The 14,144-nt window shown below is 47.8% G+C and overlaps 1 protein-coding gene across 1 annotated transcript; it reads left to right on the top strand.

Annotated features, from left to right (window-relative positions):
- The first annotated feature begins 3,055 nt into the window (after window positions 1–3,055).
- Window positions 3,056–12,745, top strand: slc50a1 (solute carrier family 50 member 1). The gene is made up of 6 exons (XM_072680448.1): window positions 3,056–3,244; window positions 4,530–4,607; window positions 4,726–4,849; window positions 6,464–6,625; window positions 8,133–8,252; window positions 9,840–12,745. Exons 1-6 carry the CDS (start codon window positions 3,177–3,179, stop codon window positions 9,945–9,947), a joined length of 660 nt encoding a protein of 219 aa, XP_072536549.1. The 5' UTR covers window positions 3,056–3,176; the 3' UTR covers window positions 9,948–12,745.
- Window positions 12,746–14,144: the final 1,399 nt, after the last annotated feature.

Below are 14,144 nucleotides of genomic sequence, written 5' to 3'. Positions count from 1 at the left end.
TCATTGCCTTGTCCTTTTTTTATTTTTTTTAAACTCCTGAGCACACCGGGTTGGGCAAAGCAGCTGGAACTACTTTTTTCAGCGAAAGAAACTGCCCATGTTTATTAATATAGACTCTGACCACCATGAAATCCCTACTCCCTCATTAGTGTCCAGCATGAGGCCTGTACGGCCCACCCAACTGGGAACCAGAACCTTTTATCCACAGGTTGTATGGTTGTATGGATGCCCAGCAGGGTCAGTGATGGGATCAGGAGGGGTTTTGTTAAACATGGGCCCCATCTGGGTTGTACACAGCATATGAAGCCTAACTGGAACCCATGTGAGATTAATGTGGGCCCACCTGGAATCCGTTAAGCCCATATACCACCCAAGTGAGCCCCACATAACCGGGGGGGGGGGGGGGGGTACCAGCCAACAAAGTGTGAGGCCACATAAAGATACAGAGTGGGGTCACTCCATATGAATGCCTATGGGTTTAGAATGGGATGTCAGCAAAGCTCCAGTAGGTATAATGTGTAGATGTCCCAATACTTTTGTCCTTAAATATGCCCAATCCTGTATGCTATGTGGTCATATACAGCGAAGTGTCTGTATAGGAAGATGTTCTTTGGTTGTCTGGGTGAATTTAAGGTATTAACTGGCATAGTCCCACGCCCACCCCCACCCCCACCCCAATCACGACACGGGATACCCCACCGACGCTCCGTCTCCCCTTCGCCTGTCTGTTTTTCTGAGGATTTACTCAAGACTAGGGTGAGCAAATCCCATTTTGGCTGATTCCTGTCAAACCCAATGTCAGCTCCTCCGCAGCACTTTCTATCTCGTTCCCACTCCTCCGCCTCCCCCCACCCCCCTTTCATCCCTCGTCCTCGGCCGGGACTTCACAGCCCTTCTGCAAACACGCGAACGAACAGCATGGCGCAATGAAAGGAGCGAGAGCGGGGGAGCCATGGAGAAGTGTAAACTGTCACCAGGGTGCGAGGATGTCACTTTTGCACACTTTCCCTACCGCTTTCACCTCGCTTTCTATGCCGTCTCCTGAGAAAGGTCAACACACTTGTCAGGGCTGGTTGCGTTGGTGCCAACGCGCAGACAATGCCCCATTGAGTGCACTGAATTCAGTGGTAGGAAAACAAGCCTAATGCAGATGGTGTGTCAGGGTCAGTAGAAACAGAAGTTACACACATACAGCTTACTACAGCCAGTGGGGGGAGTAGGAGAGCAGCCAACTGTCAACTGGACCTTTAACGGATTAACGCAGGGTTGAGCAGAACATGGTTTTGGTCATCTTCTCGGATCCCGAGTTTTCTCCAGATGGTTTTACACCACCCTTTAAGTAACTGTATTATCGCTGGCCGGCCTAGCGGGCTTACCGACTGGCTGACTGACTGACGGACTTTGCTGAAACCTGCATGTGCCTAGAAGAGACACTTTCTGGTACTGATGGTCTGAGGACGACATTTAGCCACAAAGCTAACAGTCCTGCACATTTTGGACTCTTTTGGACTCTAGCCTTGCCCAGCATCACTAACATGGTGGTTGGTGTGGCGCAACAGATAACACCACTACCTGCCACTGGGCTACCACATCATGTGGGAGACTGGGGTTCGATTCCCAGTCTGGGTGACTATGCTGCGCTACACCAATAAGAGTCCTTGGACAAGACTCCTAACACTACATTGGCCCACCTCTGTAATACCAGTAACCTTGTAAGTCGCTCTGGATAAGAGCGTCAGCTAAATGCCATAAATGTAAATGTAACATGGTGTTTCCATCACAACCAGCATCGCTACTGCGGTGTTAGGGCCCTGGCCATCTGCCTCGCCCAGCATTGCTACCATGGTGTTTGCATCAATATCGCAGTGTTAGCATCGTTACTGCCCCGACCTTCAGCCTCATCCAGTGTCGCTATTTAGATGTTAGAATCACTACCATGGCAACCGCACTATCAAGCTATTAGCAGAAATATCCTGCCGTTATTATCACAAATGTGCAACTGCCCACCTTACCCAGCATTCCTACTGCAGTGTTTTCATTGCTACCGTATTGTTAGAATCACTATTGTGGCATTGGCATCGCTACATGCAGGCTGCCCGCCTCGTCCAGCATCGCTACTGCAGCATCAGTCGCAGGCCATGTTGGTAAGGTCCTGGGCCCTTCACGTCTAAACAATAGTTCTTGACCAGGCAGGGTCGCAGGAAATGCTACAGGAAACAGAACAGAGGTCATTTTATTCTTTTATTCCTTTTTCACAATAAAGAGCAGATATTTTAGTCCCAAACTCCCACGATCATATCCCATACCCCGGAATGCGACTCAGCCTGAACAAAAATATTGTAATCCATGCTAAATAGTGGCATACTTATTCTGGACAGGTTAACCTCTACAAAGCATCTTGGACTATCAGAATAAACTCTTTACCAACTGCTGAAGGCAGCGTCTGAGTCCTTAGATCGGACAGTTCAAAAGAATCGGCTCACTAAGAACTCTTCACATCACTATGGCTCTTTTGAATCACCTGGCTGAACGGATTTACGTCAAGTGATCCTAGCAATTATTACAGCTTAGTTTCAGATAAAACACGAATAAATATATATGTTTAACTGTATGCTGAGCAACAGACACGACGCCACACTGAAACAAATCCCGAGGCGTTTTACATTCGACTCATTAAAACAGACAGTTCGAAAAAAGAATCGGTTCTCTAAGGACTCGGGTTTACGAATTATTAACTGAAAAGTAAACGGAGTTTGTATTATATTTTATAAGATACTTTTGAATGCATCTCCTGGACTATCAGAATAAAAACACAACGCCTCGCTGGCCCATATTAAAAAACGAGAAAAAAATCGATTCAGTTCGGGGAAAGGTGAATCGGTTCCTAAAGTGACTCGAACTTTGCTTCACTACTACTTCTACTACTACTTCTGAGTCCACGTCAGAAACTGGCGAACAGCTTTCCGATTGGCTGGGCGGCTCGCCTTCGTCGTCGCGATGAGCCAATCAGAGAGGAGGAAAACGTGGACTGCGGATTACAAACACGGAAATGGAGAGGGAAGGTGGACGTCAGCAGCGCTAGATTTGGGCCAATGTTGTTTATGTTGGTCAGATTTTCAGAGGAAGTTTAAATCTTTTTTAGGCCGAGACTTATTTTTCTGTTGCTTTTTCGTTCTATGGATTTTCTGCAGTTTCTGTCATGGGCGTGCATCGTGTTTACGGTCGGCATGTTCTCCACGGGACTGTAAGCCACTGCTTGTCTGCACGTTTCTCCGCTGTAAACAGCCTCGTTAGATCAGCCTGTGTTGGTTTTTATGAAGGATCAAGGGTCGCACAGCTGCTAAGATGTGCATATTTAAGTTTCCTGTAATGCCATGCAGGTGCTTATCAGGTGAAGTGACGTGTCCAGGCTGTCTGAGCAGGTTTCCTGCTACACTGACGTAAATTTGGCCATGGTTATTTAACTGCACCACAAAAATAACACGCCATACTTAACCAAGTGGGGCTCTTGCTTGTGTGTGAACTCAGCTCTCACCCCTGTGTCGAGTCGTGGTGGTCGTTTCTCCTGAAAAAAGAGAGAGAGTACTGCGCATGCGCAAGTGGTTCGTTAATAGCGTACGCGTTGACGTCACGTTCCCACTAGAACACGCCCCCTTCAGTCGGAGTGAGTGGCTCAAGTGGCTCAAGTGATCAAACTTAGCATGTCGCTAAATTCACAGCTACGATGGCCTTGATTTTCCCCCCAAGGGCTTCATTAAACGGTGAGCTCCCATGCAATTCGGTACCGGGCCGTCTAGGCAAATCAGGCAGTTTCTTTTACCCTTTTTGCCCCAATTTGGGCTGCCAATTACCCACCCTGTAAATAATCCCCCGCCCATTGCACGTGATGCCCCCTGACCCCAGGGAAGGCGTACTAGTACACGCTCCCTACAATCAAGCCGTTCATTTTTCGAACTGCCACCGATGCAACATCCCCGGGCAACCAACCCGCTGCAGACAGCAGTGACGGCCAGCAACGCTGCAAAGCGATGTGGGGAGAGAGCGCCATCTACGCCATCTACACCATGGAGAGAGCAAGGCCAATTGTGCTCTCTTGGGGCTTCAGCTGCCAATCGCTAGCGATTCGAACCAGCGATCCTCTGATCTTCTGCAGTGACACCGACTTAGTCCACTGGACCACCTGGGGCCCCTTTTTTGTTTTCCCTTGATCACAGTATATGAAATAACTGTATGTTTTTATGCAATATGAACATCACTTGCTCATGCATTCCCAGCCTTGCTAAGAACCCTCAGGTCAGGTTAGTGGGTCAGTGTAGTAGTAGTTGCCTAGCCACAACCATCCGATCAAGTACTCGGGGCAGTGGTGGTTCAGCGGTCAGAGCTGATGATGATCTATTGATGATCAGGGTTGTGGGTTCGATACCCAGGCTCGGCAAGCTGCCACTGCCGGGCAGGGCCAGATTCCAATTGGTGGATATTGTCTTAAATACTGGAACTGGTGTAATTTAATGCGTATGCATGTTATGCAGGACCGACCTGAAGAAGATGAGAGCCACCCAGAGTGCAGATAGCGTCCAGTTCCTGCCCTTTCTCACCACGTGTTTAAAGTGAGTGCTCCTGCATTGTATGTTTGGGGTGGACACATTTGCATATGTATTTACATATGTGTTCTAGATCATCAGAGAGTTGTCTACTCAGTTTAACGATGTCATTTCCTGCCTTCAGTAATCTAGGTTGGCTGTACTATGGTGTACTAAAACACGATGGGACGGTGTTGCTTGTGAACGTCATCGGAGCCTCCCTGCAAACCCTGTACATCATCACCTACTTCCATTATGCCAAAGACAAGGTGGGTCAAACGGAATCTGAGCTACTCTAACTGTCAGCACATGTTGCTGACACAGATGTGCAAATGCACACACAGACACACAGCTTGTCTAGTCCCTGTAGAGAAGTACGGCCAATAGAACAGGACTCTCTGGAGCAGCCTGCAGGCACCATGCTGCCTAATGGCAGGCAGGGGTTAGAGGCGTATAAAGCCCCCCCAGCAGTGAGCTGTGGAGCAGTGGAACTACTGTGTTCTCTGGGGGAGACTTTTAGGAAGAGTTGGGGAGTTGGGGATGAAGCATGTCAGCATCCTGACATCACTAAAGCTCTTGTTGCTGAATGCAATCAAATTCTCGCAGTGGTGCTCCTCCAAAATCTAGTAGTGGGCAATCTTTATACCCTGGATTTTGGAACATACAATGAATGAGCAGGTGTCCCGACACTTTCGACTAATCAGCTTATTCGCAAGCCCTTCAGAGTTGCAGGGGAGGGTGTAATGCTACGTTCCATGTGAACTGGAATGTCAGATTTCAACTGGAACCCCCACCACCACCTACAAGTGGGATTTCCTACTGGTAAAGTCGGGAAGGCCGCACAAACCAAGAGTTAAAAATCCAATATGGCCGCACCACACATCCACAGTAGTATTACACAATAACAATGCTATCATAACCTGGGACAATGCTAACAGTACTACCATTGGGGCATGATTTGGTTCGACTGGCCATAAGCAGTAAGCAGGGAATTCTGAAGTCTTTAGTGGACAGGTCTTTGGAAAAGATCTAAAATCATTAATTATTAAAATATTTAACTGGAAAGCAGTCAGCTCGGAGTGTGGCGTCATTTCCACCTCCGACATCCGAGGTAAATGGAACGTGGCATTGAAACAGGGATGCTACTCAAATGAGCAGGGCATGGTGCCCCCAGGTCCAGGGTTGAGAAACACTGACCCATATGATATAACAAGGGTGGGCAACAGAAGCCAGAGTTCAGCACCGTTTGCTGATTTCCCTGTGCAGGAACCTGGCCCTCCACGCTTTGACCCTGATTTAACACTCTTGGCCCATCACTCAAGGCCTTCAGGAACATCAGAATCTTCATAGAGCCAGGGCTGTTGGATGTGAACTCTGCAGGCTGCTGGATCTCCAGGTCCAGGATTGTTCAGTCCTACAGTATTATTTTTGTATGCTGCATTGGTACTGTGGTCAGCCATAACATTAAAACCACCCAGCTAACATTGTGTAGGTCGCCCTCATGTCACCAAAACAGCTCTGACCTTTCAAGGCAAGGAAGTCACAACTTTATCAGCAGTTTGTGCTTCAGTAGCTCTTCTGAGTGCATCCTTGGAACACCCCAAAAGGCCTGCCTGATGTTTTGGAGATGTTCTGACCCAGCCGTCTAGCCGTCTGTGCTAACAAATTGACTTTTTTAAGAACTGACTGTTCGCAAGCCTCGATCCCACGCCTCGTCAGGTGCCACTGGAACGAGACGACCAGTGTTCTTCAACTCACCAGTCGGTGGTTTTAATGTTATGGCTGGTCAGCGTCTATATAATGACTACACACACACACTCTTTAGTTTTTGCATTGACATCTTAACCATTCCTGTGCTCTGTATGTGTGTTTGTCCCTCTTAGAGGCGCGTGTTTGCGCAGACGCTGGCGATGGTGTGTGTGCTGTGCGGGGCCTGGGTGTATTTCGGCGTGATTGTTCCTCGTGGAGAAACTCAGCTCTCCCAGCTCGGTCTCTTCTGCAGCGTCTTCACTGTCAGCATGTACCTGTCGCCTCTGGCTGACCTGGTAAACACACACTCCTACACAGCGTAGTACAAAGTGCATGGAGCGCGGCTGTCTGCAGTAACACACATTCACACAGGCATGTAAAAGTGCAGAGGTGGTCTGATTGGACCAATCGGATCATAGTTGGCTGTTGTCCAAGCACAATAATAGTGGACAAATGATGAGCAGTGTTTTTAGACTGACCTATTTACACAGTCATATCAGAATATATATCAGAGTAGCTCATCTGTCGCCCTGTTCGTCAACGGTCAGGACCCCACAGGACTGACCACCGCAGAGCTGGTAGTATTATTATTTGAGTGGTGGGTCACTCTCAGCACTGCAGTGACACTGATTGAGCAGCAGCAGCAGTGCTGCTGTACTGAGAACAGTCCTGTGACGTCCTGTGACCTCTGATGAAGGACTAGAGGATGACCAACACTGTGCCAACTCTGCAGCAACAGATCAGAGCCCCTGTCGCTGACTTTACATTCACAAGGTGGACCAACTAGGTAGGAGTGTCTTAATAGAGTGGACAGTGAGTGGACACTCCTGTCTGATCCACTCCTACCAGCAGCACAACACACACTACTAACACACTGGCCACCACCATGTCAGTCAGTGCCGCTGCAGTGCTGTGAATGACCCACCGCCCAAGAAAAAAAAATACACAGTCTGCTCTGTGGTGGTCAGTCCTGTGGGGTCCTGACCACTGAAGAACAAACATGGTGAAAGGAGTATGCGGAGAAACAGATGTGTCCTTCTAGATGTCGTAAGTGCTCCCATATGGTCAGTGGAGCTGATAGAATGGGGCCAGGGGTGGTCATAATATTCTGACATGCCTGTGTGTATAATAGATACACGCTCTCTCTCCAGCAATTTCACATTTTAATGTCCTACAGTCTTCCAGGGCTGTGTCCCCCCGCCCCTCACCCGACAGCGTTGTAGCACAAAGCTGATTCTGAAAGGGCCGAGCGAGCATAACACTAAACACTCGCTCTACCAGTGGCAGCTTGCAAGATTGCAGACCCTGTGGGAAGAGAAATGTTGTTAGATATGACGTTAATTGCGTTTATTAATCATTTTAAATCATGATATGATGTGAAGGTTGACAGAGCGAGCTTTTAACCACCTTCTCTCTCACGCTCTCTCTCTCTTTCGCTCCCTCTCCTGCGATTTCAGCCCATCTGTCTCTGTCTCCTCTGAATTCCATAGTTTGTTTCCTGTCTTTCTTTCCCCTTCTTTTGTTTCTTCCTGTTTTTCCCCCGTGTGTGTGTGAGAGAGAGTGAGTGAGTGTCTGTATCGTATGTTTTGGGGGGGGGGGGGGCGTATTTTTGCGTGCGTGAGACTTGAACCCACTGAACCCAGCTCCTATCATACAGTAACGCTGGGCTCCGAACACATAGAGTATTTAAGCGCTCCTCATCTTTTAACCTGTGTCCTTGGGTGGATTGACGAGAGATTGCTGCGCTCTGTTACATTACGCTTTATCTCTCGCGCTCTCTCTCTCTCTCTATCTCTCTTTCAGTTGGAGATTGTGCGCTCTCGCTCAGTCGAGCGACTGTCCTTCTCCCTCACCGTAGCTACTTTCTTCACTTCGACCTCGTGGACGCTGTACGGCCTTCAGCTCCAAGACTACTACATTATGGTGAGGAGAGGAATGCAGGGTCTACTGAAGCACCCATTGACTTCTCTCATTAACACGTATGCAGAGGCACAGCTATACACAAACATACCTACGCTATATAACCCACAGTACTGTTCACCTCCTGGATTCTTACGTGTAGTTACATGTACATTTAAGGCATTTAGCAGACGCTCTTATCCGTAGCTAGTTTGTATCGGCTAGGATCGAAAAGATACCCCTAAGCTTACTCCAACACTACACATCGCTTAAGCACTCTTGGAAGAGGAGGGTCTTCAGTTTGGGTTTGAAGACAGAGAGCGACTCTGCCGTTCGGACACCCAGGGGAAGTTCGTTCCACCACTTTGGTGCCAGGACAAAAGAAAAACAAAAAAAACTTGTCTTCCATGGATCTTAAAGGATGGCGGGTCGAGTCGAGCCGTACTCGAAGCTGGAAGGGCTCTTGCCATCAAGTACGGAGGGACTGACTGATCCATTGTTGGCTTTGTAGGCCATAGTCAGGGTTTTGAATCTGATGCAAGCAGAAGCTACAGGAAGCCAGAGTAAACATCCAAGGTACAGGCTAGAAAAAGTAAGTGAACCTCGCAAGGTCTGGTTAGTGCTCTTCTCAAGAAAGGCTGGTTAGTGTGAACTTTTTAGAAGTCCTCCGACAATTTGTTGCAGAGATGCATGAAGCTGGAAAAGGCTTCAAAAGCACAGCTAAAGCCAGGGGAGTATGTCAGTTCACAGTTCGACAAACTGTCTACAAATGGAGAAAATCCAGGACTGTTGATGCTCTCCGCAGGAGTGGGCGTCCTGCTAAGATCACTTCAAGAGCACAGCAGGTGATCCTGAAAGAGGTGGGAAAGAAACCGAGGGTAGCTGCAATAGACCTACAGAGGACATGTGTCCACTGTTAGCAAAACTCTGAACAAGAATGGTGTTCATGGAAGACCACCACGAAGAAGGCTCTGTGGAAGCGCTGTGGATCTTTGGCAGTGTTCTATCGGCAAACAAGACCAAATTGGAAGATTGTAGCACAAATACAGAGGACAAAGATCACTGCTCACCAACACCAAAATCTTATCCCTCCTGGTGATGGGAGCATTGTGGTTTGGGCCTGCTTTGTTCCCTGCGATCACTGAAGGAAGCGTTTTACAGGAGGAGGATGTGAGGACAGCAGTCCATGACCTCAAGCTGAAGAGATGCTGGGTTGTGTAACAAGACAATGACTCAAAAACGCACAAAGGAAATCAGCTAAAGAAGATTTGTGTTTAAGAATGGCCAAGTCCGAGTCCTGACCTCAACCCTATGGAGATGCTGTGGCATTATCTAAAGAAGATCCCAGAAATATTGATGTACTGAAAGACGTTTGCAGAGAGGAATGGTCCAGAGTTCCTCCTCTGCGTTGTGCAACTCCAGGAAATGTTTGGTGGAGGTGATTTGAGATTATTAAATCCATCACTTACTTTTTCTAGCCTGCACTGTGGCTGTTTAGTCTCTGTTTGTGTTTTTTAAGTTTAGTTAAATTGTGTTTTTCAATAATTGTGACTTAGATAACCACCAAGACTTTTTTTAATTTCATTTTGTTCTATCTCTCTTGCTACTCAGGTGCCCAACACTCCAGGCATCGTAACCAGCCTCATCCGCTTCTTCCTCTTCTGGAGGTTCGGGGCGATCAGTCAAGACAAGCCATCCTATAAACTAATCCAGATCTAAGCTGGTCTGATTAAATCACTAAGTGCCTTTATCATTCCCACATCCCCTTTCGCCCAACCTGGGCTTTACCTCATGCCCTGTCCTTATACCCTTCTAACCAGAATCTCAACCTCAATGTATGAGGTTTGGTGTATAGGGTACGTGTTCTATGGGCCGGTCTTCTGCTCCTTAGTCCAGCTGCAACTGCCACTTTCAATGCCACCACTGGCCTAGCCAGTTTTTTTTTCCTTTCTACACACACACACACACACACACACAAATCTCACCACTTTTCAGCTTCATTCCAAACTACTCATACAGCAGGCGGCTATATTCCTTAGTTCATTAGCGTTTTGAAGGAGAAGCGAGAAAGAAAGCTTGGATTACGCACGAAAGCCGAGCTATTTGGCAGCAAAACTTGAAATGTGCATGGGTCATGGTGGTTCATCACACTTTTTCTTTTACCCTGTTATTCTAACTGTCTGAACCTGAGATTGGTTATTTTTCCCCGTGTAAATGCCTTACTGTGAGGAACGGTCAGTTGGATATCCAATTGGCTAGTTCGGAGACTGACCCACAGACCTCCTTCTGAATGTATGTACTGTACCACAGCAGTTGTTACCAAGCCGATCTCAGACCAGAAGGTGTAACCCATGATTCACAGCTCCTGCTTGGCAGGCTTTTGCGCTGGTTTCTCTCCGACACACCCCAGGAGCTGACATGGCTTATCAGGTGTGTTTGGTTTGGGCCGGAGCAAACAAGTCCACACCCAGTGGAGATGTGGATGGGACTCATTCAGGTCATGTCCCCGTAATGTACTGGGCCTCACAAGGCCTTGCGCAGACACACTCAGTGGCCAGATTGTCACATATGCTCCTTCAGTTCTGTCCAGTGCTGATTCAGGGGCCATCCCTCACCAGATTGTTACTGGTGGTCTTAGAGTTTTTGGCCTACTCTAATTGGTAGGTGTATGTGGATGTGGTCATGTAAATGTAGTAAGCGCATTCAGTGGAGCCGCAATACAGTCATCCAGAAATTGGACAAGGCCATCTGGGCTTTTTTTTTTTTTTTTTTTTTTTTTTTTTTTTTTAAGTCGGCCCCTATTTAGATGATTCAAACTCACGAAATCCCACTTGGACGGAATATTCCTACTGTTCATTCATTTTATTTTTCCTTGGATGTGAAAAAGCGAAGTTGCACAGATGCCAACCCAATCAGAGCCTCAGGCTTAGTATCTTAACTTTCTTAGGACATTCTTTCCTTCAACCCACAGTGGCACCTTTCATGAGCATTTTATACGATATGTTTTTGTTTTAAATAATTTTTTGTCAAAGAATATGACACCCCGACCCCCCTTCCGCCTCTTTTCCAACTACGACACGCTCAGATGAATGATCTGGGTCCCTAGCTTCACCGCACCAGCTAACGAATGTCTGTACCAGCCAACGTCGCTTACCAATTGTGCTCTCGCTGACTCTGGCCGCTGATGGCAAAGCATCATGACCTGGGATTCGAACCCGCAACCCCCAGGCCACAGAGCCATTTGGGAAGCTAGGCCGGAGCTAGCATAAAACCGGGATGCCCAGAAGTGGTCCCAAGGATTTACCACCCTGGAGACCTTCAATTTGCTTGGATTAGGTGTGCTGGAGATCTTCAGGACCTAAATTGGGCGTTTTAAAGATGTTGGAGGTACTACACCTAAATCCAAGAACCATTTAGGTTTCAAAGGGAATTCCACCAACAACGTAAACAGTCATTTAGAGATGGTTTGGTTTGAAATGGTTGGTTGTAGAGAAACGTACAGGCTCGGATTTCTTCATGATGGCGATGATCTGAACCAAAGGATGTGTCCACAGTGTAAAATATAGCCATTCCTATCCTAAATGACCAATGAACCTAGATGAGTCTTCTTAGCTTTAATATCTGAATGGGTTTTTAGTCTCAGACACCAGACAGCATATTCCCAGCTATTCTGGCTTCCTTCCCCGCCAGTGAAACCGTCTTCTCTAGAATGGAGCATTTCACGTCAGACCACTCGGAAGCACCACGTCTTAAGCATTCAGTTATCCAGAAATCCCCTTCAGGTCTGAGGAACGTGCTGGGTGTTCCATGGAAGAGAGCTGAGGGAGTTAGATACGTGATATGTGAACAGGCTCTGCTAGGTAAGAGTTACGCCACAAGATGACCTGGAACTCGCAGTAGTTCCTCTAAAATAGAGTCCTGAGCGGAACAAGGAGCGCAAAACAACTGATTCATGAGAAGGAGAGCCAGTACAGACGGAATCCTTGGCTTATTCCTTCTGCCCATCTGCCTGTGTCCTGCATGACCCGCAAAACAAATCTGAGTCAAAGATGCGTCAGGCGCTCCGAGGCCCACACCGACTGGGACGCTTATAGAAGGACAATATGGTGGAGGACGCTTTGGTGTACGACCAACATCTCATTTGTCACAAAATGTGCTCTGGCAGAAGCACAGGAGCCGAAGGTTCAGATAAACAGCCTCCTGTCTCGGTTCAGGCTTCGCTGTACTGCATTCAACACGGTACTGTGCCCCCTACTGGCTATCTCTGGGGGGGTGACATGGTACAGAAATATGTAGTTATTGTGATTTTTGAGCTTTTATACATATTGAATGTATATAATTGTGTTAAATGGTGTGTGAGGGTGTTATTATTATTATTATTATTTTCATCATATCGTATGCAACAATGTGTAAAAATATGCTGCGTTATTAAATCAATAAGGACTGGTGGGTGATGTTCTTTTCTAGCCCCGAAAACCTGAAAACTCCTCCTGAATAAAAGTTTATATAACCCGTAATCTTTGGTGTCTGATTTTTGCAGCAAGAATTAGAGGAGAGGCTCCCGAAGCTTAGCGTGGATTTTCCGTCTCCGAGAGGATAATCTCCGGCTGAAAAGCGTGAGCAAGCACAAAAGTCTCCCCGCTTTTGCAGCTCATTAGACAGAACGCAGCTCACGAGGGGAGGGGTTTAATTACAGCCGCTGTGTGAAATTACTCTACAGTGGGCCTCCAGCTTTCGGAGCCTCGGACCCTTCCCTCTCGACTCCTCCCCGAAACACGCTACGACCCTACGCCAACTTTAGCAGCCGGTTTTGCACATGCCCGGTAGTGCCGAGAGGCCATAGGCCTCAAGAGCACAGCCTAATGGAGCCTTAGCACGGCGTTTGGCAGAGATTGGGTCAGTGTGGGTTTCACAGAGGCCTACAGCCCATGACTCCTCACTACACAGGCTCCAGCCAGGCGAAGTGGAGGGGTTTGTTTATAGCGGAGTTGTGTTCTGAGACACGTCACGAGAAAATTTGAGGTATCTCCAATCTACAATGGAAGCTTGACAAGGAGAAGGGAGCGTTTTGGAGCATTTCTATTGGTCTTATTGTCATGAAATTCGGGCTGCCGGAAGTGCCCGATTGACATTATGTCGGAAAGTGGAAAACTGGCGAAAATGGGGATGCAAGGTTTAAACCGACAGGCGCTCTGAAACCCTGGCCGATTCTCAGTCTACGTTTGAGTTCCTGTGTGTTCGTCCTGTGAAACGTTGTCGGTTGCAGGCCAGGTCCTGCTCCATTCAGAAGGTGACCCCTAGCCAAGTACAGTCCGGACGCCCGGATGTGTTCTTGTTCCACCCGTGTTATCGAGGATGCGTTAGGACACAGCCGAATATCCCAGATTGCATTATGCACCATGCCACTGTTCCAATTGCAAAATGACCCTACAGCGTCTTCCCGTGCTCAGGAGTTTGTACTCGTGAGTCGAACTTGGCAAGTCCGCTTTACCGAGTGCACAAGTCTTGCAACTGAGCTTGGCGTCTGAAATCGAGCCACTTTGATGTGTGTTTGGGGTCATTGTCCTGTTGGAACACCCAAGTTGTGTCCTAGCTGAAGAATTGTGAGGTAGTCCTCCGTCTGTTATTGCATCTACTCAGTTCCACTAGCTGCAAAACAACCCCAGGGTAAGATGCTACCACCGCCATGCTTAACAGTTGACACAAGTCAACTTGCTTGGCGTCTGAAATCTAGCCACTTGGTAGTTCTGGAACAGCAGTGTGGTGTGCAATGCAATCTGGGATATTTGGCTGGGTCAAGTCCACACAAGTCATGTCCACGAGATGCATCCTCAAGAAGATGTCCGGGCGTTCGGATTGTACTGGGCTAGATCTGAGCTGGGAATGGCGTCATATCCTACTTGACCACGTTCCAGT

This window comes from Salminus brasiliensis, chromosome 5 (assembly GCF_030463535.1).
Source record: "Salminus brasiliensis chromosome 5, fSalBra1.hap2, whole genome shotgun sequence".
NCBI lineage: Eukaryota > Metazoa > Chordata > Actinopteri > Characiformes > Bryconidae > Salminus > Salminus brasiliensis.
The sequence above is the reverse complement of the archived record's forward strand: the minus strand, read 5'-3'. Positions and strand labels throughout refer to the sequence as shown.

Bases quoted from the DNA above. Each gene is read 5' to 3' on its own strand.
- slc50a1 (XM_072680448.1), top strand. From the start codon at position 3,177: ATGGATTTTCTGCAGTTTCTGTCATGGGCGTGCATCGTGTTTACGGTC. The intron at 4,608-4,725 runs GTGAGTGCTCCT...TCCTGCCTTCAG, and splicing joins TTTCTCACCACGTGTTTAAA to TAATCTAGGTTGGCTGTACT. The intron at 6,626-8,132 runs GTAAACACACAC...TCTCTCTTTCAG, and splicing joins TGTCGCCTCTGGCTGACCTG to TTGGAGATTGTGCGCTCTCG.